We start from the raw sequence: 21,257 nt of genomic DNA, 5'->3' as shown, positions 1-21,257 counted from the left end.
TAGCAATCTCTATAGCTCTTTCCTTCCAGTAATCCTCATCATACTCCTTAGTAGGATCCTCATTGGGTGAAAGAATTACAGTATCCACTGAAAAACTTTCATGGAATCCACTTTCTGCCCAACTGCCTATGGAATAGTCACCACGTCCTCTTTTGTTGGGTTGTTGAAAGGTAAAGTCTGGATAACACTGATCTGGTTATGTGAAGTGGTCTACCGGTTGCTTCCCGTCGAGCGACGTGGGATAGCGTTCATCGGTCGTCGGTGACTCAATGGAATCGATCGATGATGCAGTGTGAGTGTCGATCGATTCTGAGTACTCTGTTTCGTACTCTGCTCCACAATGGCATGCTGCAATGTAGCCAAGATCATTTCCAAGCTCCACGAGGTTGACCTGTTTTCTCACAACTCGAACTGGGTCATAGTGGACGTCTGGATCTATCAGTGTCAGACACAATCTGTTGGTGTTCATGTCACATACAGCTCCTACTGTAGCCAGTAAAGCTTTTCCAAGCAGAAGTGAAGAGTTCCAGTAAAGCTTGATGTCCAGAACATGAAAATCTATTGGGACAAGGGCATTACCAATCTGTACCTCAAGGTCTCTTATGATGCCTCCTGAACTTCTTTCTGAAAGGTCCATGAAGGTGAAAGATTTTGATGAAGGCTCTATTTTCAGACCCAGCTGGTCTGCCATAACCTTAGGTAGTATGCTAACTGATGCTCCTGTGTCACAAAGTGCATGGGGAAATTAAATACCCTTCACCACACATGGTATTGCAAACTTCCAGGATCACTCTTCTTCTTCAATGTGATCCTTAGTTTCATCATTTCCCTGACATGATGAAACATTCTCCTAATGTCCTCCTCAGCTCCTTAGTCTCTCTGAAGAACATCCACAACCGGTGTGTGAAATAAACTTCATCAAAAGGTTTCTCCACTGGGATTCTGAGGACTCTCTTAGTGAAACCATCCATGTCCTTCTCATTAGCTTCCCTCTTAAGGTTCTTAGGAATCTTCTCCTTCCTTTTCCTTAACCTTCTTCCTTCAGTTGCCTCATCAACTTGCATAGGCTCTGGTGTAGTATCTGAAGGGTTGGTTGTAGGTTCTGGTGGGTTTTCTAAAGGTTTAGGTGGTGATCTGAGTGCGTTGATTCGGTCATTATCAATAGGTGGTAACCGCACTCGGTAGGTGAGAGGTGCCCGTCGATCGATGGGAGGTGAGGGGGGTCGATTGATATCGGTCTCTCTCTGTCTGTCGACTGCTGACTCATGCGGTCGATCGATTTTTACGTAGAAAGGGGAGGGTGGGTGAGCATGTTTTTTCTGTGAATTCCTCATGAGTCATGATTTGAACTGCACTACACTCCGCAGTTGATTCAGCAGATGACGTTGATTGATGTTTAGAGTAATCTGTCGATCAATCTTCGTCATTGTCTGTCGAGCGATGTGTATCCATTGACATCGGTCGACACCAATGTGATCCGCCGAAACTCATGGAGCTTTCAACTTCGAAGTCTCCTTCTCCAAGCTTCTCATGCTTCACCACTTGCCATAAATTACTACAGGAAATGTGGTTAGTAATAGCGGACGAAAAGCGCTATCATTTTAGTTTAATAGCGTTTCCTTGGACGCTCTGACATCACCCGTTATAAAAAGTCCAACCCTTTTAATAGCGATTTTCCTCTGTGCTATTACTAAGTTTATAACAATAGCGCTTTTTTGTTCGCAATTGTTAGTATTTATAATAACGTTTAATAAATGTTATTAGAACCAAATAATTTGATTTTTCCTAGTAGCAAAGATAGCAAATGTTTCGTGTTATTAATTAGTTTTATAATTATCCCAAAATTAATTAATAATAATTATTGAATTGATTTTTAAATAATTAATTCGAAAATATGAAATAAAAACAATATAAATTATTAAAATTCTAAAAATCAATATAATTATTCAAATCTCATAACACAACATTATCACATTCATACAAACCATCACACAAGCATACAACATATCATCAATCTACCACTAATAAACCTTCACAATCATCCCTAACATATACACTATCATCATCCATATCATCACCCATATCATCAACTTCTTGGACAGGTAAAGGAGCACCACCTAAATCCTCTTCTGTTTCCAACTCATGATAACCTCTAGGTGGTGCTCTCATAACAACATACCAATTTGAAGCATCATCCTCCCTAGAGTAGAAAACCTGTTTCGCTTGAGAAGGTAGAATGAATGGATCTTTCAAATAGGCTGCTTGGTTCATATGAAGGTTAACAAGAGTGAAGCCATCTTCTTCCTTCACACCATTCGCTGTGTTTGCCCAGTTGCATCTAAAGAGTGGCACTTTGAACATGTGATAGTCGATGACCAAAATCTCCTTTATCACTCCATAGTATGTAATCATATCCGCGACCTGTCTCATATCTCTTGCACTTGATCTACACATGCTAAAGGCTTCATAAGTTACTCCACTGTTTTGTGTCTTCAGCTTGACCGCATCAGTATGAAACCGTTGGCCATTGATGATGAATCCTTTATGTGCTAAAGCAACATTTCTTGGTCCAAATGCCAACCACCTTATCTCCTTAGAATGACTATCTTTTGAGTCTAAATGAATCTGCCGCAGGAAATCAGAGGATTATCATCAAGCCGAGGTACTTAAATTATAATCAAAACATGATAATATGTACCACGAAACCAATCATCAATCTACAAGCTAACCAGTCATCAAAATACTAAAAATCCAGACAGTTTCATCAAGCTATAAGCTACTCAGACATCAATTCGCTAAAATATGGACATGTTCTTCAAGATACAAACCAGGCATCATGATACAAGCTAACTAGTCATCACCAAACAAGCTAACCAGTCATCACCAAACAAGCTAACCAGTATTTACAATAATAATCAAGAAAAGAATTTGGAGTTTGTAACCTTATTTTTAAGCCATTCTGTAAAGTGTTCAGTATGGTTTTTCCATAACAAAGTTTCATTTTTAGCCAATCGAGCATCCTTAGCTTGCAACTCTTCCAAATGCATCCTGATTTTAAATTAAACAACAGTATATGAAAATGAAATTATGAGTAAAACAAGTAGAAGAAACATAGAGAATTACTTACTCAAGAAAGGGATCCAAAGATGCCATGTTCATTAGCACATATCGATGTGCAATGTCTCTATCTTTATCTGACAGGGTAACCTCTATACCCTTCTGCAGAGGTCGGCCTTCAACCACCATTCTATCAGCCTCAACATCTTCATTACGATTAACTGCTTCTTGAACTGGTACTGATTCTTTAAGGAACTCTAAACAAAATGCAACACATTCTCCAGCTAAATACGCCTCAGCCATACATGCTTCTGGCCTTGCATAATTCTTAACAAAAGCCTTTAGTGTTTTCATGTACCTATAACTCAGGAAATATGAATATTAGTCAAACATCATTGTGGGAAGTGGATATATTGAAGAGAGATGTTGATCAAACCTTTCGAAGGGATACATCCATCGGAAGTGAACTGGTCCTCCCAACCGTGCCTCTCTTGATAAATGTAGTGGAAGGTGAAACATGATATCAAAAAGGGCTGGAGGGAAGAAGCGCTCCAGCTGACACATTGTCTCCACAAACTCTGTCTCCATGGATATAAGTTTCTCTGGGTCAATGATGCGCTGACACAACCTGTTGAAGTAACTGCATAATCTATTTATGGCTATCCTAGGACCCCTATGTAACAACCCTCTTAATGCAGCTGGTAACAAGTTCTGTACTAAGACATGATGATCATGCGACTTTAAACTACCAATATTTGGAGGGTTAACTGAAACACTATTCGCAATATTACCACAATAACCATCAGGGCCTCTAAACTTAGCTAACCTTTGGCAGAAAATGGTCTTCTCTCTCTTCGATAACCAGTAGGCAGCAGGAGGTAAGTATGTTTTCTTTCCCCTCACCTCTGTGTGCAAGTGCTTTCTGATTCCAATATCTTCTAAGTCTTTTCTTGCTTTCAACCCATCTTTTGACTTCGCACTTTGCATCAACAGAGACAATATAGCATCGGACACATTCTTTTCTACGTGCATAACATCAATATTGTGACGAACAGGCAACTCCTAACACATTAAACAAGAAACTGTTAGACATATTGATCTCTTCTTCCAGTAATCAGATAATATAGGTCAGTTACTATAGTTTACCTTCCAGTAAGGTAGATCAAAGAATATTGATCTCTTCTTCCACCGCCATAGTTCATTTGATTCTTCACACTCTTCTTCTTGTAACCTCTCATCATCTTCCAACTCTAGTCTTTTCCTTTTTTTTTTCTTCTCTAGAGGTCTACCAAAATCATTCGTAAAAGCTTGTAGTGTCTCATATATCTCAGCGCCTGTTTGTATCCTATTAGCATTCCCTTCCTCCACAGTGTTGTCAAACCAAGCTTTTTTATATCTGTAACGATGGCCAGGCGGTAGTCTCCTTCTGTTACTCATGTAGACAAACTTGCGGCTAAACTTAAGCCACCTTGCAGGTGTATCCTTTCCACATACATTGCAGGCTTGTTTCCCCTTTACTTTACATCCAGACAGTGTTCCTAAGGCTGGATAGTCACTGATACTCCAAAGCAGCAAGGCTCTGAGATTAAAGTTCTCCTTCGCAAATGAGTCATACACTTCAATACCCTCAGCCCACAAATCCTTTAGATCGTCTATCAGTGGTGCTAGGTAAACATCAATGTTGTTACCAGGAGCAGTAGGACCAGGGATCAACAAAGTCAGCATTATATTCTCAGCCTTCATACACATGGTTGGAGGCGTGTTATAGTTCACTAACAACACTGGCCATGTGCTGTGATTGGTGCTTTGCATGGAGAAAGGGTTCATCCCATCTGTAGAAATCCCAAGTCGAAGATTCCGTGGATCAGCAGCAAAGTCTGGCCATTTAGCATTCACTTGTGCCCAAGAGATAGAATCAACAGGGTGCCGCATTGTACCATCTTCAGTGGCATTGGTATAGTGCCAACGCAGATCTTCAGCCATCCTTTGTGATCTAAACATCCTCCTAAACCTGTCCTTGATTGGAAAATATCTAAGGACCTTTGCCGGAATCCCCACCTTTAACTCATTACTGTGCTTATCCATTTCCCATCTTGAAACTTTGCATCTTGGACAGCTTTCTAGGTTCTCATACTCCTTCCTATACAATATGCAATCATTCTTGCAAGCATGAATACTGTCGTAGCCGAACCCAAAGATCTTCAGAAATTTCTTGATTGCAGCTAAACTCTTGGGAAGAACATTGTCTTCAGGTAGCAAATCCTCAAGTAAAACCAACAGCTGATCAAAGTAGTTCTCCGACACACCACTTTTAACCTTGAATCTGTAAAGTCCCATGATAGCTGAAACCTTTGTGTGCTTGAGACAATCCGAGTATAATGGCGTTTGAGCGTCTCTGAGCTTTTTCTTAAACTCAATTTCCTCTGGTGCTTCATCGTCTTCGTTGTCAGTTGTCGGGTTTGGACCACCTTCGTCCATGGAGAATGTTGTCTTAAACAAATCAAACGCCTCTGTTTCATATTGAAGAACACTGTCTTCTGCAGAATCTCTTTTTTCTCCATGAATACTCCAACGAGAACTCTTATACTTCTTATCCATACCCCTAATCACCAAATGCTCCACAATTTTATCCAGTGACTGATGGCTCAGATTGCGGCAGTCTCTACAAGGGCATAGCATTTCAGACAGACTTCCCAATCTTTTTGCGGACGAATTCACAAAATTAGTTGCTCCTTCTGAATACTCGTGGCTATTCCTACAAGAATCAGACAAAAGAAGTTAGCTTTATTTCAATCGGCGAGTAGAAATGAGATCGAGGGATTTTAGGTTATACCTTGGAAGCCAAATCCACGACTTATCCATTTGCTTACTTTCAATCGGCGAATACAGGAACAGCTGGTTTGATTTTAGCTCGAGAGATACATGTGCTTTCTTTAGGTTTTTTTCGATTTTAGATCGCGAGACAGAAAGGAGTTTCGACAGAAAGAGAGATGTTGTGTTCTGAAATTTTCCGAGTGCAATCTTAGTAGTTGCTCCTCATTGGCTCAAAAAATAAAAAGAATGGCTAAGATTGAAGTTGGGAAGACACATCCATCGGCATATGGTTTGCCACGTCTGCAATCTTGGAGGTTACTCCTTATTGGCTCAAGGTATTAATTTCGTTTGAAATCTGGAAATTAATATATAAATATGATTTTGAAGCAAAAAAAAATTAAATTAAATCTTAAAAATCAAATATTCAGTTTTCCAATTTTACAAAAAATAAATTGTATGAATATAAATTTTTTATGTGAGCTTTTATAAGATTGATCAATCTAGTTCATATGTTCATAAACACTACTACTTATTTGTATGTACAAAGGCTTTAGGGTATAGGGTTTGAACAAATGAGTGTTTATAAAATTTATAACTAATCAGTTTTGTGAAATTAAGATTACAATATCCTTTTAAGAATGAACAAAATTGTGAAATCAAGTACAATTAGGGTATAGGGTATAGGTTTGTACTTTAGGGTTTAGGGATTTCACTTAGGGTATAGGATTTTAATTTTTGGTCTTCCCGTCTGTGGATTTAATTTTTAAAGCTTATGGTTTAATGTAAAATTATGCACTTAAGGGTATAGGGGTTAACAAGCTAAACATTTTCACACATAACCTTATATCATAATATAACACATAATTTTTGTTTTTTTGTCTGCTAACTGTTACATAATATCATACATGATTTCAACCGAGTAAAAAAGTACCTAAACATTCGATCACACACTAGAAATACATAGCCGATGAGAACCAACTTGAAAAATGTTTCAGACGACAATTTTAGACAAACTTGATTTTGTCATTTGGCCATGCCACAACCGAACCCATTGCATCAGATATGTATTCAATCTCTGAATTTGGCCTCCAGACTTTTGCATCACCGATCTTAGCCACATCAATCCACACCTTGCTTGCATTTGGACCTAGGGGTACAAAGTGGCACAACTCATTCGGATCCGTTGAAGCTACCCTTCCTTCAGCTACCTTACGTCCAGAGTTGTTGCAATCCAAGAGAGTGCACTTCTGCTTCGGACTTCTGGTCGAACTAGTGCTGCCTGGACTCTACAACTCAAACAAGATGACAGAAGCAAGTTCCAACATCAATCAAGGACGCAACATCAATCATCAGGCAAATAAAAAAATTTAACTTCATGTCAATTACATACCACTGCTTTTTTCTTGGCTGGCTTCGAAGGTGATGCTATTTTCTTCCCTGCACATTTAGTTGGTGTTACTTCTGTAGCGGGTGTAGGCATGACTTCAACCTTTAGGACTGGCCATGCTATTTTCTCGCTAAGTGCATCACCAATCAAGAACATATCAGCGGTTGGCCTCCACAAATATGCTTGATCATTGAACACCTTCACTACTTCGACACTAACAGCATTGGGACCCAGAGGTATGTTGTTAACCATGTCTTTGGATTTTGAAGAGCACACGAGACCTTCAGCAATGACCTCGTCCTCATCATTGGTCCAATCATATATCTTGCATCTTCGATATTCACCTTCCTTGCTTTGCTAAAACAAGATTTGAAATTAGAAATTTTAGTAATGATTAGAGATGACTCAATTGTTGTAAGAAGAAAACAAGATTTGAAAATTTACCATAGATAAATCTTCAGAACAGTTTGGATCCTTATCCAAAATCACTTTATCCATTGGCCAAGATATCTTGTATCCCACAGCTTCATCAAGAGTTAACACATCCGTAGTAGGCCTCCAGAGTGAAGCTGATGCGCTTAGTGCATACTTAACTACGATAGCCACTGCATTAGGACCAATTGGTATACGACCAATTTTGTACTTCGGTTCAGCAGAGCAGAATTCTCCTTCACCAACAACAACATCCTCTGATTCAATCCAATCCAGTATTTGTACTCTGACTCCTTCTTTGAATCCACCACTACTCTCAGATGTTTCAGCATCAACATTACTTTTCTGAGAAAAGGCAACGGAAATCGTAAATGTCTTAAAACTAATTGACCAAAGGTAATGAAAAGGATTACCTTCTTCTCAGCTAATTCTCGCACCATCCCCTTTAACTCTTCAATCTCACTTTTCATTTCTGCAATCTTAGCGTCTCTAAATTGCAGATATGCTAGCTTATTAGCTGTAATCCCTCTACCAAAGCCCCTTACTCGTCCAGGTTTGTCTTTTCCCAAAACCTTGCTCACAGCATCTTCCCTTATGTTATCAGCAGCTGATGTGGAGTCCATCCGACTGTCAAGTGACTGTATTTGTTCCTGATACAATCATTTAAACACAAAATCATTCATTGCCATAGTCTATTAACTATACACAATATACAACTTCCATAATGCTTACAATAGTCTCAGCAAACTGGGGCTTCACAGGTCTGCCATCAGCATGAGTGTGTCCCGCAATCCAAACCTTGGATCTACTCACCTTACTTGGGTCTTTACTCTTTTTTTTCTATATGAAAACAAACATATCTCACTACCATTTTAATCTAACAAGCTGATGTACAATATGTAGATGTTTGACTACTCTTTTACCATATCATCAGCTAAACGAAGCATTCCTTTGCGGCTGGTGGTGTGAGGAATCTGATTTCTTCTCATCGCTCTGTACTTGTTACTCGTTTCCTACAATATAAATATGACATTGATTATATCCATCAGACATGACCTTTAAGGATGAAACTTACTTAGTTGTAGATAACTCACTGTGAAAGATTTGGTAGTCTTACTCTTAACCCAAGTGTTCCACAGTTGAAGGGATGGGATGTTGCTCGGTTTTAAAGCTATTCTCTCAGCTGCAGTCTTCGCCACACGTACTTGTGACACCAGCCTCGACTTCCCAGCCCTCCACACATTTCCCAGCTGCTTGAAAATAACAGCTTTCTGCCACTCTTCTTGCAAGTTAAACCTCCCCTGCATCACAATAATCAAGTTAAACATGTTTATAATTTCATCTTGCGGTTAAACAAAACATACTAATATATATACAAACCTGAATTTCTTCCCACATTGTTGCTTTAGTCGCTGCATCAAGTTTTCTCCAATCGGCAAGTGTAACCGGAACATGTTCCCTCACAAGAGGACCAAGAAACGACGATAGGGTTACTGAACCAGGTCCAACATGCTCACCAATGTCATTGAATGTGACCATAATCTTATCATTGGGATTTTCAGCCACTCTACGCAACTTTGTAGGTCCTCTTTTATTTTTTTTTTGAACTTCCTCCCCTGCTAGCTCAACTCCTTCAGTACTAGGAATCTCATCATCTTGCGCAGTGCCATCTTCTTCCATATCGCGAGCTTCTTCTTCGCAAGCTTCCTCTTCGTTCCCTTTCTCATTAAGAACTCCATCATCTTCCATATTGGCCGGTTCTTCTTCATTCTCTTTCCCATTGAGATCTCCATCTTCTTCATTCTCTTTCCCATTGACATCGCCATCTTCTTCATCCTCTTTCCCATTGACATCCTCTTCATCGTCTTTATCTTCTTCAGACATTGACTTCTCAGCCTGATCATCCTTATCTTCGGGTGTTACATCTTCTACTTCATCATCCTGAGCAGGTGTTACATCTTGTACTTCATCATCCTTAGGAGGTGTAACATCTTCTACCTCATCATCGTCAGATGGTGTTACATCTTCTATGTAATCATCTTCAGCAGCCACTTTCTTGATTCTACTACTTCTTCTCGTTGGCGTTAAAACTAAATTCTTTTTAGGGGAAGCCGTTTTCTTTGCTGTTCTTTTCTTCACTTTTAGTTGCGGTGCCTTGTCCTCTTGATCTACTACCTCCAAGCCTTGATTACGTCTACTCCGACGAGAACCAACTTGTCCTCTTGTCTTTGCCATTTCTGAAACTGATAAACAAATCCAAAATCAAATCAAGCCATTCGATCAAAAAATCTAAACCCAAAATCAAATCGAAACCTTCAATCATATTCAAAATCAAACTGAAACCCACAATCATATTCAAAACCTAATCGAAACCCACAATCATATTCAAAACCTAATCGAAACCTAATCGAAACCCACAATCAAAATCGAATCATGTGTTAACGCGGACATGCATGTGAAAAGAGATTTGAATCAAAGAGAAACCCAAAATCAAAGAGATTCGACTCGAGAGAACCAGTCTCTATTCTAAACTCAGAATCAAATCGAAACTCATACCAATTGAAGCTTCGACTCGAGAGAACTCTGAAGAACTTCGATGAGTCGGTTTTGATTTTGAGGAATGTGAAGAGAGTGAAGTGAAGAGAATGAAGTCTCGGTTTCGATTAATACTTAAGTTATTTTTAATATATTTTTTCATATACGATAGCATTTAGTTTTTGATTTGCAATGGTAAGGCGCCTCCACTTACCAAATTAACGCGACTGAATTATTTTATTTTCCCGCGACTACAAAGATAGCTTATACATTTCAAAAACGCTATTATAAAGGCCCGTGTTTATATACAATAGCAGAGAAGCAAAAAACGCTATGCTACGACGCTATTAATACCCACATTTCCTGTAGTGAATCATCATCTATGATGGGCATTTACGTGGTGTTTTGCTTTCTCAACTCCTGGCCTCTCTAGCCAAGGCTTCTTGCCTCTTTACAGTGTCGCCAGTCTGAACCACTAGCATTTCAAGTTTCCTCACCTGAGTCCCTAAGGTCTCAATTCTTGTGCTCAGACTGTTGTAGGCGGAATCTATCTTCCCATTGAAATCCACAGTGAGTTGTTGCTGTCCTACCAGAACTCTGTCAAGCATTGCTTCAATCTTGCTTTCCTGAGTCTTTGGTGGTGGATTCTGGTAGAATGAGTTTCCATAGCCTCTGCTGTTGTTGCTGAAAGGTTTCTGGAACTGTGAACTCTGATTACTCCTCTGATCATTGCCATAGAAGTTTCTGTTTCCACCCTGGTTTCCAGACCTCTGAAATCCAGTACCTCCAATGTAGTTCACATCTTCTTCTCATTCCATGTCTACAACTTCTTCTCCTTTAGCTGAGCAGACCTGCTTCCTAAGAAGGTGATGAACCACATCTAACTTTGCTCTAACTTCGTCCATATGCTCCTTTCCTAGGGATGCAACAGACTTCTTCCTTTCAAAGTCAGTGTTCTTGGTGCTACTACTGTTTGCTAGATTTTCTATCAGTTTCACAGCTTCCACCGGATTCCTGGTGTTGAAGTTTCCCTCGCTAGCTGTATCAAGAGCCATCTGATACCTCAAGGCGATACCTCTGAAGAAAGTGCTCAGCAGTTGTACTTCGTTGAATCTGTGGTGTGGACAGTCTCGCTGGAAGAACTTGAATCTGATCCACGCATCTTTGAAAGACTCTCCAGTCTCCTGCGCGAATGTAGCAATTTTGCTCCTCAAGTCTTCAGTGCGTGCCTCATCGAAGAATTTTTGCAAGAAAGCATTCTTGATGTCGGCCCAGGATGTTAGAGATCATGTGGGTAGCTGCTTAAGCCAGTGCATCGCTTCTCCAGTCAGAGAATACTTGAAAAGCTTGCACAATAGGTAGTCCTCGGGGACTCCATCCATACGAATAGCAGCGATAAGATCCTCGAACCTCTCTAGATGGTCCATAGGAGGCTCGTGCGGTAACTCAGAGTAGGGTATCTGCGACACGAGTGTGTAGTACTGAGGCTTCAGCTCGAAATTCTGCTTATGAATCTCTGGAAGTCGAATATCTGATCTGCTGGCGTAGTACTCATCTGGACGATTGTAGTCAGCCAGTCCCCTTGGTTGAGCAGCCTCTTCTACAGGTTGAGCAGCTCCTGTAGCATCAGCATCAGGGATTACATTCCCTGAGCGACTAGTTTCTGACCTGTTGCATTACGCAGACGACCATCCTGGTCATACAGGTTTCCATTCTCGTCCTGTCTGAGAATAACAATCGCAACCATGTTTCGCGACTGATGATCGATCGATGTACGCTGTGTAGTATCGATCGATCTCGAACGATGTATATCGGTCGACGATGAAGGTCGGGTGTCGGTTGGGTGCGAGAATCAGTCGACGTGAAAGCTGCTGCGTCGATTGATGTGGAGCGTTGGTCTTTGCGGATCGTGCGTTCCAAGTGAGCAGGATCTTCTGAGAATAGCAGGTGTTTGTCCTTGTCGCTTCTGGTACTGCTGGGCATGCACCTGCAAAGACAAGAAAATTTTTTATGTCAGAATGGGGGTAGAGAAAAGAATAAGAATCAATAACACTAAATCTAATGGCGATCAAAGCTCCCCGGCAACGGCGCCAAATTTGATACCACTCAAATTACCCTAAGGAGTGAATTACTCTCTCAAATAAGAGGTTCAGTTGCAGTACTTAGGGATCGAATCCACAAGGAGCTATGGAACCTATTAAATCTAGTAAAGTTATTAATTTTAGGTGTTTGTTGTTCTATGGTTTAAAAGTAAATAGCAATCCTAATTGAGCAAGTCTATTGCTCGACTAACAAAATGATTGGGGGTGTAACTTTATTGGAAGATATTAGATGCAGGGTTTCTATTCAAGTGTTAGAGATTATAATCTTATAGATGCCTAACAGTTGCATGCATGATATATTAGAGTTAATCACAGTGATCAGCGATGGCAATGTTTCACTGGTTAACTAACTAGATCTTGGATCTCAACTGTCGTCTTTTGATCACAAGAAAGTGTCGATCGATGATTTTATATGGATATCGATCAATACACCTTTCATAAAATATCGATCGATTGTCAGAAGACAATATCGATCGATAGCTTCTAGCTAAGCCCTAGGCGCGGGTTGATAATACTCACTAGTCTCCTAGATTAGCGGTTAGCTCTCTCTAGCAGTCCTAGCATAACATATTAGATTCAGAACAGGATGATCAAGGATGCTTGACACATGCAAATTCCTAGGTTCATGTTCTAGTTAGCAAGGCTAAAACAAGCATTAAGAAAAATCAATCAATGATTATCACAACTCAGCAAACCTATATTTGGGGCTAATCCATCTAACCTGTTTGAACCCTGAATCTAACAAGTAAACTAATCAGACATAGCTAAGCAATTCATAACACAAAATATAGATAAAAACTACATAGAATAGAATATATGAATCAATGGAGTTCCAATCACAAATCTCTCTATGATTTTCTCTCCTAAAACTCTCTCTCCCTCTCTTTTGCTGAAAGTAAGAATACAATGGTGGCTAAAACTCTCTTTGCCTCCTAACACTTAGGCAAGTATATAACTATTAGGTTAAAAACTCGTCAGAGGTAATCTTGTAATTTGTTGAAGCCTTGGGTTTAAAGTCGGTTGTACCCAAGTCGTGCGTCTCGCGTCTCAACATCGATCGATGGTCTAGGATGTACATCGATCAATTTCTTCTTCTTCGTATCGACCTCTAATGGTCAGCTTGGATGAAATCTCTTTTAAGCTCCTAAATACTCCATAATCATCACTTTACTCCAAGATACTTCTGAACCTGAAAACATACCTAATAGGATAGAATATATAATATATAGATAGTAAAACACTTATATACCATGGGTGAAAATGGGTCAAATCCATGGTATATCACTAAGAGTGACTCAGTCTACACTGAGGAGTATGATAGAAGCAACAGAGGTGATGATCAGCACACCAGGAAAGAGCTGAAGTCTCTCCAAGCCAAGTTGGATCTACTTCTTGCAGAAAAGGCTAAGCAGGAGACGATGAACTTTGTTGGTGACCAGAAACAAGAGGCACCTCCAGTGATCAATGAGGTTGATGGTTTAGAAGGCCAAGAGGAATTGTGCTTCATCAATGCTAATGGCACATGGTACAAGAAAGAGCCCAACTTTCAGTACCAAAACAACTATCAGCAAAGGCCACTCTACAACAACCAACAAGGAGGTTACCAAGCCAAGTAGAATTATCCTCAAGGTTTCACCAACCAAGGCAACCAGTCTCCTAAGACTCAAGGAAGCTCTTCCCAAGCTCAAGCTCTAGATTCAAGTGTGGACTCCATGTTCAAGAAACTCTTGGAATTTCAGACCAGAAATGAGAAGACAATGGTTTTTGAGTTCAAGAACATCCACACAAAGATTGATGAGAACTACTCTGACCTCAACAACAAATTCTTACAACTTGCCTCTCACTTCAAGGCTTTGGAGAGTCAAGTTGCTTCTATGCCTTCATCCCCCAAGCAGCCAATGGGGTCTCTACCAGGGAAACCAGAAAAGAACCCCAAGGAGTCTTGCAATGTTGTCTTCTCCACTACTTCTTCAGAGATTGAGCTGAGTGATCATGAGAAAGAGGAAGATGAGATTGAAAGAATGGTATTTGGAACTGAGTTTGGGGAAGATGAGAGATTTGTTGTGGCCACAGCTGAAGCACAGATTGTGAAGGACGCTGCCAGGAAGATTGAAGCAACGAATCTGCAAAGAGCTGAGCACAAGGCTAAGAAACAAGTTGAGAAGAGAGCTGACAACAAGCTGAAAGAGGTTAAGCTAGAGGAAGCCATTGAAGTTGAGCTATCACCCTATGATAAGCTCCCTTTCCCCCCCAAAGAGTTCTCATCAAAGCTCGGAAGAAGGTGCTCTCTAAGTTCAGGAAAGATCTTAGTGATGTTGGGGTCAGGCTTCAAGAAATCTCGGGTATGCGTGAAGCTTATGTCCAGATGATGCTCATCAACGACATTCTAGACCACCAAACTGAAATGGCCGAGCTTTTGGACATCTCCATTTTGAAGATTGGTCCACCAATCCCTCCAAAGTCCTTCCCTAAGCTTGAGTCTCAAGGGATGTTCACCTTGCCTTGCTACCTTGGTAAGCTCACTTTTGATGATGCTCTTGTTGATTCTGGTGCAAGTGTGAATGTGATCTCAATGGAGATGATGAAGAGTCTAGGGATTGAGAGCATGGAGCCAAAAACATCTTCCCTACAGTTTGGAGATTCCACTTCTACAACTCCTTGGTCTCATCAAGGACTTCCCTTTGAAGATTGGAGCGTGCACCATTCCTATAGACCTCACTGTTCTGAAGATGGCAACTGAGAAGAGAGTCCCATTGATCCTTGGCACTTCATTCCTCACAACAGTGGGAGCTTGCATAGACTTTGCCAACAAAAAGGTCACACTCCTAAATGTGAACAAAGCTGTCTCCTATCCACTACAATCCCCAAAGATGAATGCTGAGTGTTGTGGAACAATCACTTGTGGAGCATCCTCCATTGAGAAGACCAAGGCTGAAGGGGTTGGTATTTAGAAAGAAGGTCTTGCTGGAGAGTCCTCTAAAGAGCTGTGTGATGAGCACTTGGAAAGTGCTAAAAAGAAGGAGGTGAGTAGAGTCACAAAGGCTGCTCATGACAAGAAGAAGATTGTGAAAGAACCTCATCCTCCACCTCTTGATAAGACTCCTCACAATCTCACTCTCCACCCAATTGAGCTTAAGGATGGGGCCATTGAGTACAAAATCAAGTGCAAGGGAAGGTCTAAGCCATTCTCAAGTGCAAGGACCATCATCACTCCTCAGCTCCAGAATGATCCAATCAAGCTTCAAGAGCTTCTCTCCCACGTCCTCACCATCACTCTTGAAGGTGGGAAAGACCCTCCTTCTCACTAGCCAAAGGAAGAAAAGTCAAGCTAGAAACTTAAAACAAGCTCATTTAGAAGGAAATCCCTGTACATATCAGTAGGATCTTCGTTTTTAAGACCCTTAGGCTGAGGAGAAAAGCGGCCAGACATTTCTCCCTAGACACCACTGCCTTTTCCAACACTCCATCAGAGGTACTCCTTCACCATAATCTTGTACATACCAGTTTATCTTTGTATATTGCTTTCCTTTGGGTATCTCTCCCTTACTCACACAGAGATTGTGTGATTTAAGTGTGGGGGAGGTACCAAGTATTTGATCATGTTTGCTTTGATGATTTTGAGTCTCATGCATTGCATTGTACATACATTATGCATAGAAAAACCAAAAAAAATTTGAAATTTTTGAATCATGTAGTTGCATCACTTGCATTCTTAAGATTGAGTCTGGAGCATATAGGATGCATTCACTTGCATATGGAGCATCTGATTGATATTGCCTTGTAAGAACACTTGTTTGCACTGAATTTGACACCCTAGTTAAACATATCAAGTATCTTAAGCATCTTTTGAAAGGCTTGCATGCTTTGAGCCTTGAAAACTCTTCTTGAAACTTGTTTGCTTGCTTGATATTGGTATTGTTCTTGAAACCAGCTCCAACCTGAACTTAGACTTGAATGAACTTAATTTCTCTTGCATATGGGCATTTGCATACTTGATCATGGGTCTCATACACATTTGGATTATCTTTCCCCATTGTACCACTCTTTGTTAACCCAAATGGCACTTCCTTACCCTTGAACCCTAGCCATTCTTTGAAGCCTACATTGATTTGCATGAGTGAGGTCTCTTTTGATAGTTTGACATGTGCAAAATCTTGAGAGTATTGGGAGCGACATGGATTTGTTCTCATCTCTTGCTTGCATAGGGTCATCATTTGAGATAGTTTCTAGGACGGTGAGTGGGGTCTTTGTTCCTCAAAGGTTTATATCTTGGGTTTGGGAAGTGATAAAGTTGAGATTGATGAACAAAAGATTGTCATGAGAAAGAAAAGCGCTAGGGACCTAGAATAGAAAGATAAGAAAGCTCTTGATTTTATTGTTTGAGACTTTCCTCCTCATAAAAAAAAAAAAAAGAAAAAAAAAAAGAAAAAAAAGATTCAATAAGATAGTGGGGAAGGAATAATAAAATGTGTTAGAACTTAGAAATATGAAAAGTGAATAAGAGGTCCTTAGTGGTTAAGTCTTAAGAAAAGAATGTGGTTCATTGGGTGAGTGATGTGATTGTTTTTCATTTTGGGTTATGGGATGAATGAAAAGGTGTAGAATTTGTAATCACTTAGGAATGGGGTAGAATGATGAGGATCCATGTATGCATGAATTGCTCCTAGTCTTAGATAAATTTTGCATAACCTTGATTCTTGAGTGATTGCCACCTTAAAATGATTGCATTGAATCCTCCTCTTCATCCATATTAGACCCTTTGATCAACTAGCCAAATGATTGAGATCATGTGCCCATCTGTGAGAATTCACCTTGAGTGTGTGTGTGAATCAATGTTAGGGTTGGTGGAGAGAGCATGTTGGTTGAAAAGCATTGCATCTTGTGTAGAGACATAAGAGTATATATGCCTAGAGAAGCTAGAGTATAATAAGAGAGTGTGTTCATGCTATTTTCTATGTTCTTTAGGATGTCAAGTTGAGTGCACTGAGTGTTTCTTTTGGCTAAGCTCCCATCTTTGTATCTCTCCTCCTTGTGTTTTGAAAAGTTTACTTGAGGACAAGTAAATGACTAGTGTGGGGAGTTGATATCTTGCATATTTACATGTTTTTAGCCTTCACATCTTGTACATTTTGATCATATAGATTATGAATTAGGCATCTTTAGAGTCCATATTGCATGCATTGTCCTTATTAGGTGTTGGAGAGTGCTATGGAGTGATTGGAGATGTTTGGGAGCATTGTGCTTCAAAAAGAAGTAGAAAATGATCATGAGCGAGTAGAGGAGCTGGAGCGACCTACTGGAGCGGTAGTGAGCAACCCGCTCTAACCTGGAGCGACCTCTCGCAGCTACATGGCGTACCCGCTCGACATTTTTGGAGAAATGGTGTAAACGCTAGAGCGACCTACCGGAGTGAGTTGCGGCACCCGCTCGCATCCTTTGAAGTATGGAGCAGTCGGCTGGAGCGGCGAGGCGAGCACAGCGAGGTCACGTACCCGCTGTGAAACCAAAGCGGGTGTCCATTGCGACATCATCAACCCGCTCGGCATTTTGTTGCGATACGAGGATGATCTGGAGCGGGCGAGCGCAGCGGGGTCAAGTAGCCGCTGTGACCTGAGCGACCTTGTGGAACGACGTCACGTACCCGCTCGGCATTCCCAGTTAGTCGGATTTCTATTTTTAATGGGCTTTCTCAGATTTGTTGACTGAGCCCACTAGGGTTTTAGAAGCCATATAAATACTTTTTAGATCCCAAGACAAGCAGTTGTGTCAGGTTTAGTGTTGGAGGTCAGCTTTGGTTCCTTCAAACAATCTCAACAAGTGTGAATAGTTGACAGGTTGATCCACTTTAGTATCTTTACTACTATCTGCAGTCAATAAGTCTAGAATGGTGCTAAATAGTGGTTACATAACAAGCAAATATCTAATAAGTTTATTATCTCCTTCTTGACTCAATAAAACTCTTTTGAAAATATTTTAATAAGACTCATGAACACACTAATATCAGTAAACATTCCCTCAGACTTAAATTACATTGTCCCTAGTGTATATCCAGTCGGAGTTATTGTAATAACATAAACATAAGTACATAATTTAACGAGTAAGAACGATAACCTGCTCAGTGCCGATCGACACAATGAAATGACAATCGATCGATGCTAATGAAGTGTTGTCGACTGATAGCGACATGGTCTCATCGGTCGATGGCTAGAGCAATCATTCAACACAATGAAGAGACAATCGATTGTGGATCTGAAGTGCTGTCGATCGATATCGAGATAGTCTCATCGGTTGATGTGCTGAGGAATCGTCTACTCAGATTTTTTTTTTTTTTTTTTTGTAATAGCTAACTAAAACATAATATTAGTAGAACCTCCCCAGACTTAAACAACACTGTGACCAGTGTTATACAGTCTAAGATTGGTGGGGAAAATAAACCATAAGTACTATATTTAACAATGTTTCGCGAGTATACCTACCAATGATGTGAGTATCGATCAACATAGCTAAGTGGCGATCGATACTTGTGATGCTCTGTCGAGCGACAATGATCAAGTGTCGGTCGATGCTGATGCAGAACTCATCTTCCTTGTAACTTTTCCTTTTATCTAATATAAATAAAACACTAAAAGTCAGTAATAGATAACTAATAAAACAATTATAGAATTTTTTTTCTATGAACAGTGTTCTGCTACAGCCACACACGCTGCTACAGTGACGCTGTTACATTGTCGATCGATTTGTTTGCTACAGTGTCGATCGATTTTCTTGCTACAGTGTCGATAGATGCTACAGTGCCTCTGCTACATTGCAGTTGCTATAGTATCGTTGTTACTATTCATCAATTTGTTTGCTACAGTGTCGATCGATTTTATCCTGAAATCATTAGAAAACAAAGAATCCATAATAAATGAAAATAAACTAAATTTAAAAACAAACCTAATAGTGGGTTGCCTCCCACTCAGCGCTTTGTTATAGTCATTTAGCTTGACTTTGGAGATCTGATTTAGTCCGGATGAGAATGAGAACATGCTCCAAAACAAGTCTCAATGTCTGCTCTCTGAAGCTTTATCATTCTTTTGTGAAAGCCTTCTCCATAGACTCTTCTCCTTTGTCTATCATCTCAGCAATAAGGAGTGCTTGAAGCTTTGCAAATGGCTGTGAGAAGCATATGCTGCGCACTCTGGATTTCCTGACACCATTTGAGAAGCGAGGAATCAATGCTATCAGAGAATCACCCATGATCCTTTTTCTCTTCTTCCAATTCCTCCTCTTCTTTCCCCCAGACATGTCTGATCGCGGGGTGGTATCTTCATCTCTAAGATTTCCACATACATCGAACTCCTTTTGCTCTGATAAGCGCCCAGTGTCGATCGACGATGAAGTGGTAGTGTCGATCGATGGTGATTTGGTAGTATCGATCGATGGTGAAGTGGTAGTGTCAATCGATGCAGGTTTGTTAGTGTCGATCGATGGTTTTCGGTTGGTGTCGATCGATACTGGTTCTGCTGGGCCCTTATCGACTTCATCTTGAAATCGCAACCCTCTCTGAGAAGCTTTTTCCTGCTGATGATCATCCAATACTCGATGTAAGAAATGAACTGCATACTTCTATCTGGTGGATAGGAGATTCAGTTTCAAATACATCGCATGAAACCACAATCTTCACAGGATCATGTATCCTCTTCACTCTTTTGTGAAGCCCAGCAGCTTCTTCTGCGCATGTAAGTGGTCTCAGATGTTGTAGTCATCATTGTGTGAGGTCTCAGACTCGTGCACTCTTTCCTCAATTGGTTCCATCTCAACTATGAAACCGTGCGGTTCGTCCAACAATGGGAATCGATCGATGTTAGGTGGGTGGTGTCGATCGATAAGTGGTTGGCGGTGCCGATCGAGCTGGGGGTGGTTGTCGATCGATCTCATCAGGTTGGTGTCGACCGATGCTAGCCTCTAGTGAAGTTTCCAGACCCTTTTCTGGAGTGTGCTGATGGTCATCAAGCTTCTTCTCCAAGTTGTGATCCAGATTCTCTGGTGTAGTCTCATCCTCTAGCTATAAAAAATCTTCCATAGTGATCTCTCTGTCTACATCTGGGACAAGAACACAACTTGATACATCAGTGCTATTCTGTGTCGACCTATCGATCGTTGTTGAGGTCTTGTCGTCGGTCGACATTGGGTCATGTTGTCGATCAACGTTGAGATCGTGATGTTGAACGACGTTGAGGTCGTGATGTCGATCGACGTTGAGATCGTGATGTCGGTCGACATTAAGGTCGTATCTTCAGTACCAGCTTCCTCTACTCTGCTCAGCTCTCCAGGCACATGTTGTTCATCCTTTTTGCAATAAAGTCGTCGAGCAGCTGTAATGGAATCATATACTCATCATTTAATGATGCCAAGAACCTGTCTCATTTATTTTTCTCCTTTTCTCGAGTTGCTTCAGCATCATCAAGAAATTTGTAAAGTAAGGCTCTTTCAATGTCATCCCAGCTGGTTATAGATCCTGGTTGTAGTTGACTGAACCATCTGAATGCATCCCCAGAGATAGAATAAGGGAAGATCTTGCAGAGCATGTGGTCTTCAGACACTTCATTCTGCTTACTCTTTGACACGAGATCTTCCAGCTCTTCGATGTGTTTTCTGGGATCTTGGTGACGAAGACCCTGGAAGGGGTCTTGGCTACCCAATCATACCACTCTCGGCTCAGGTCAAAGTCATTCATCTCAGCAACAGCAATCACAGCAGGGATCACAGCACCCTGAGCATTAATCAATTGTCATGCACTGTTGCGAGTGCGACATTCTTCGTCTCTTAACATCCCATTCTCATCGACCTTAAGTATGAGCACTTCGATCTTCTCTGTCTCCCTGGCAAGAGGTGATGTTTTTCACCGGATGAACAGTGTCGGGGTGAACAGTGTCCGGATAACAGGC

General features: G+C 40.7%; 5 protein-coding genes and 1 non-coding gene across 6 annotated transcripts; 2 read left to right on the top strand and 4 right to left on the bottom strand.

The window, feature by feature from the left end:
• Positions 1-1,956: 1,956 nt before the first annotated feature.
• On the bottom strand, positions 1,957-3,374 carry LOC125580226. Its single transcript, XM_048744438.1, has 2 exons — positions 2,943-3,374; positions 1,957-2,625 (listed from the first exon to the last, which is right to left on the bottom strand). The coding sequence occupies exons 1-2, from the start codon at positions 3,045-3,047 to the stop codon at positions 2,011-2,013; spliced, it is 720 nt and encodes a 239-aa protein (XP_048600395.1). The 5' UTR covers positions 3,048-3,374; the 3' UTR covers positions 1,957-2,010.
• LOC125579995 lies at positions 3,124-5,919 on the bottom strand. Its single transcript, XM_048743924.1, has 4 exons — positions 5,891-5,919; positions 4,204-5,812; positions 3,494-4,119; positions 3,124-3,415 (listed from the first exon to the last, which is right to left on the bottom strand). Exons 1-4 carry the CDS (start codon positions 5,917-5,919, stop codon positions 3,124-3,126), a joined length of 2,556 nt encoding a protein of 851 aa, XP_048599881.1.
• Positions 5,920-6,595: 676 nt separating this feature from the next.
• Positions 6,596-8,313, bottom strand: LOC125580224. Its single transcript, XM_048744436.1, has 4 exons — positions 8,104-8,313; positions 7,703-8,035; positions 7,262-7,615; positions 6,596-7,157 (listed from the first exon to the last, which is right to left on the bottom strand). The coding sequence occupies exons 1-4, from the start codon at positions 8,311-8,313 to the stop codon at positions 6,876-6,878; spliced, it is 1,179 nt and encodes a 392-aa protein (XP_048600393.1). The 3' UTR covers positions 6,596-6,875.
• LOC125580225 (high mobility group nucleosome-binding domain-containing protein 5-like) lies at positions 7,280-10,476 on the bottom strand. The gene is made up of 3 exons (XM_048744437.1): positions 9,071-10,476; positions 8,785-8,991; positions 7,280-8,703 (listed from the first exon to the last, which is right to left on the bottom strand). Exons 1-3 carry the CDS (start codon positions 9,923-9,925, stop codon positions 8,602-8,604), a joined length of 1,164 nt encoding a protein of 387 aa, XP_048600394.1. The 5' UTR covers positions 9,926-10,476; the 3' UTR covers positions 7,280-8,601.
• Positions 10,477-11,335: 859 nt separating this feature from the next.
• On the top strand, positions 11,336-11,443 carry LOC125581146. The gene has a single exon (XR_007318857.1). It is a non-coding gene; the product is annotated as a small nucleolar RNA R71 (small nucleolar RNA).
• A 2,641-nt stretch (positions 11,444-14,084) lies between these two features.
• On the top strand, positions 14,085-15,635 carry LOC125579994. The gene is made up of 4 exons (XM_048743923.1): positions 14,085-14,608; positions 14,653-14,866; positions 14,922-15,266; positions 15,345-15,635. Exons 1-4 carry the CDS (start codon positions 14,085-14,087, stop codon positions 15,633-15,635), a joined length of 1,374 nt encoding a protein of 457 aa, XP_048599880.1.
• Positions 15,636-21,257: the final 5,622 nt, after the last annotated feature.

Source organism: Brassica napus, chromosome C1 (genome assembly GCF_020379485.1).
Source record: "Brassica napus cultivar Da-Ae chromosome C1, Da-Ae, whole genome shotgun sequence".
Lineage (NCBI taxonomy): Eukaryota > Viridiplantae > Streptophyta > Magnoliopsida > Brassicales > Brassicaceae > Brassica > Brassica napus.
Note: the sequence above shows the minus strand (reverse complement) of the source record. Positions and strands in the feature narration are given on the sequence as shown.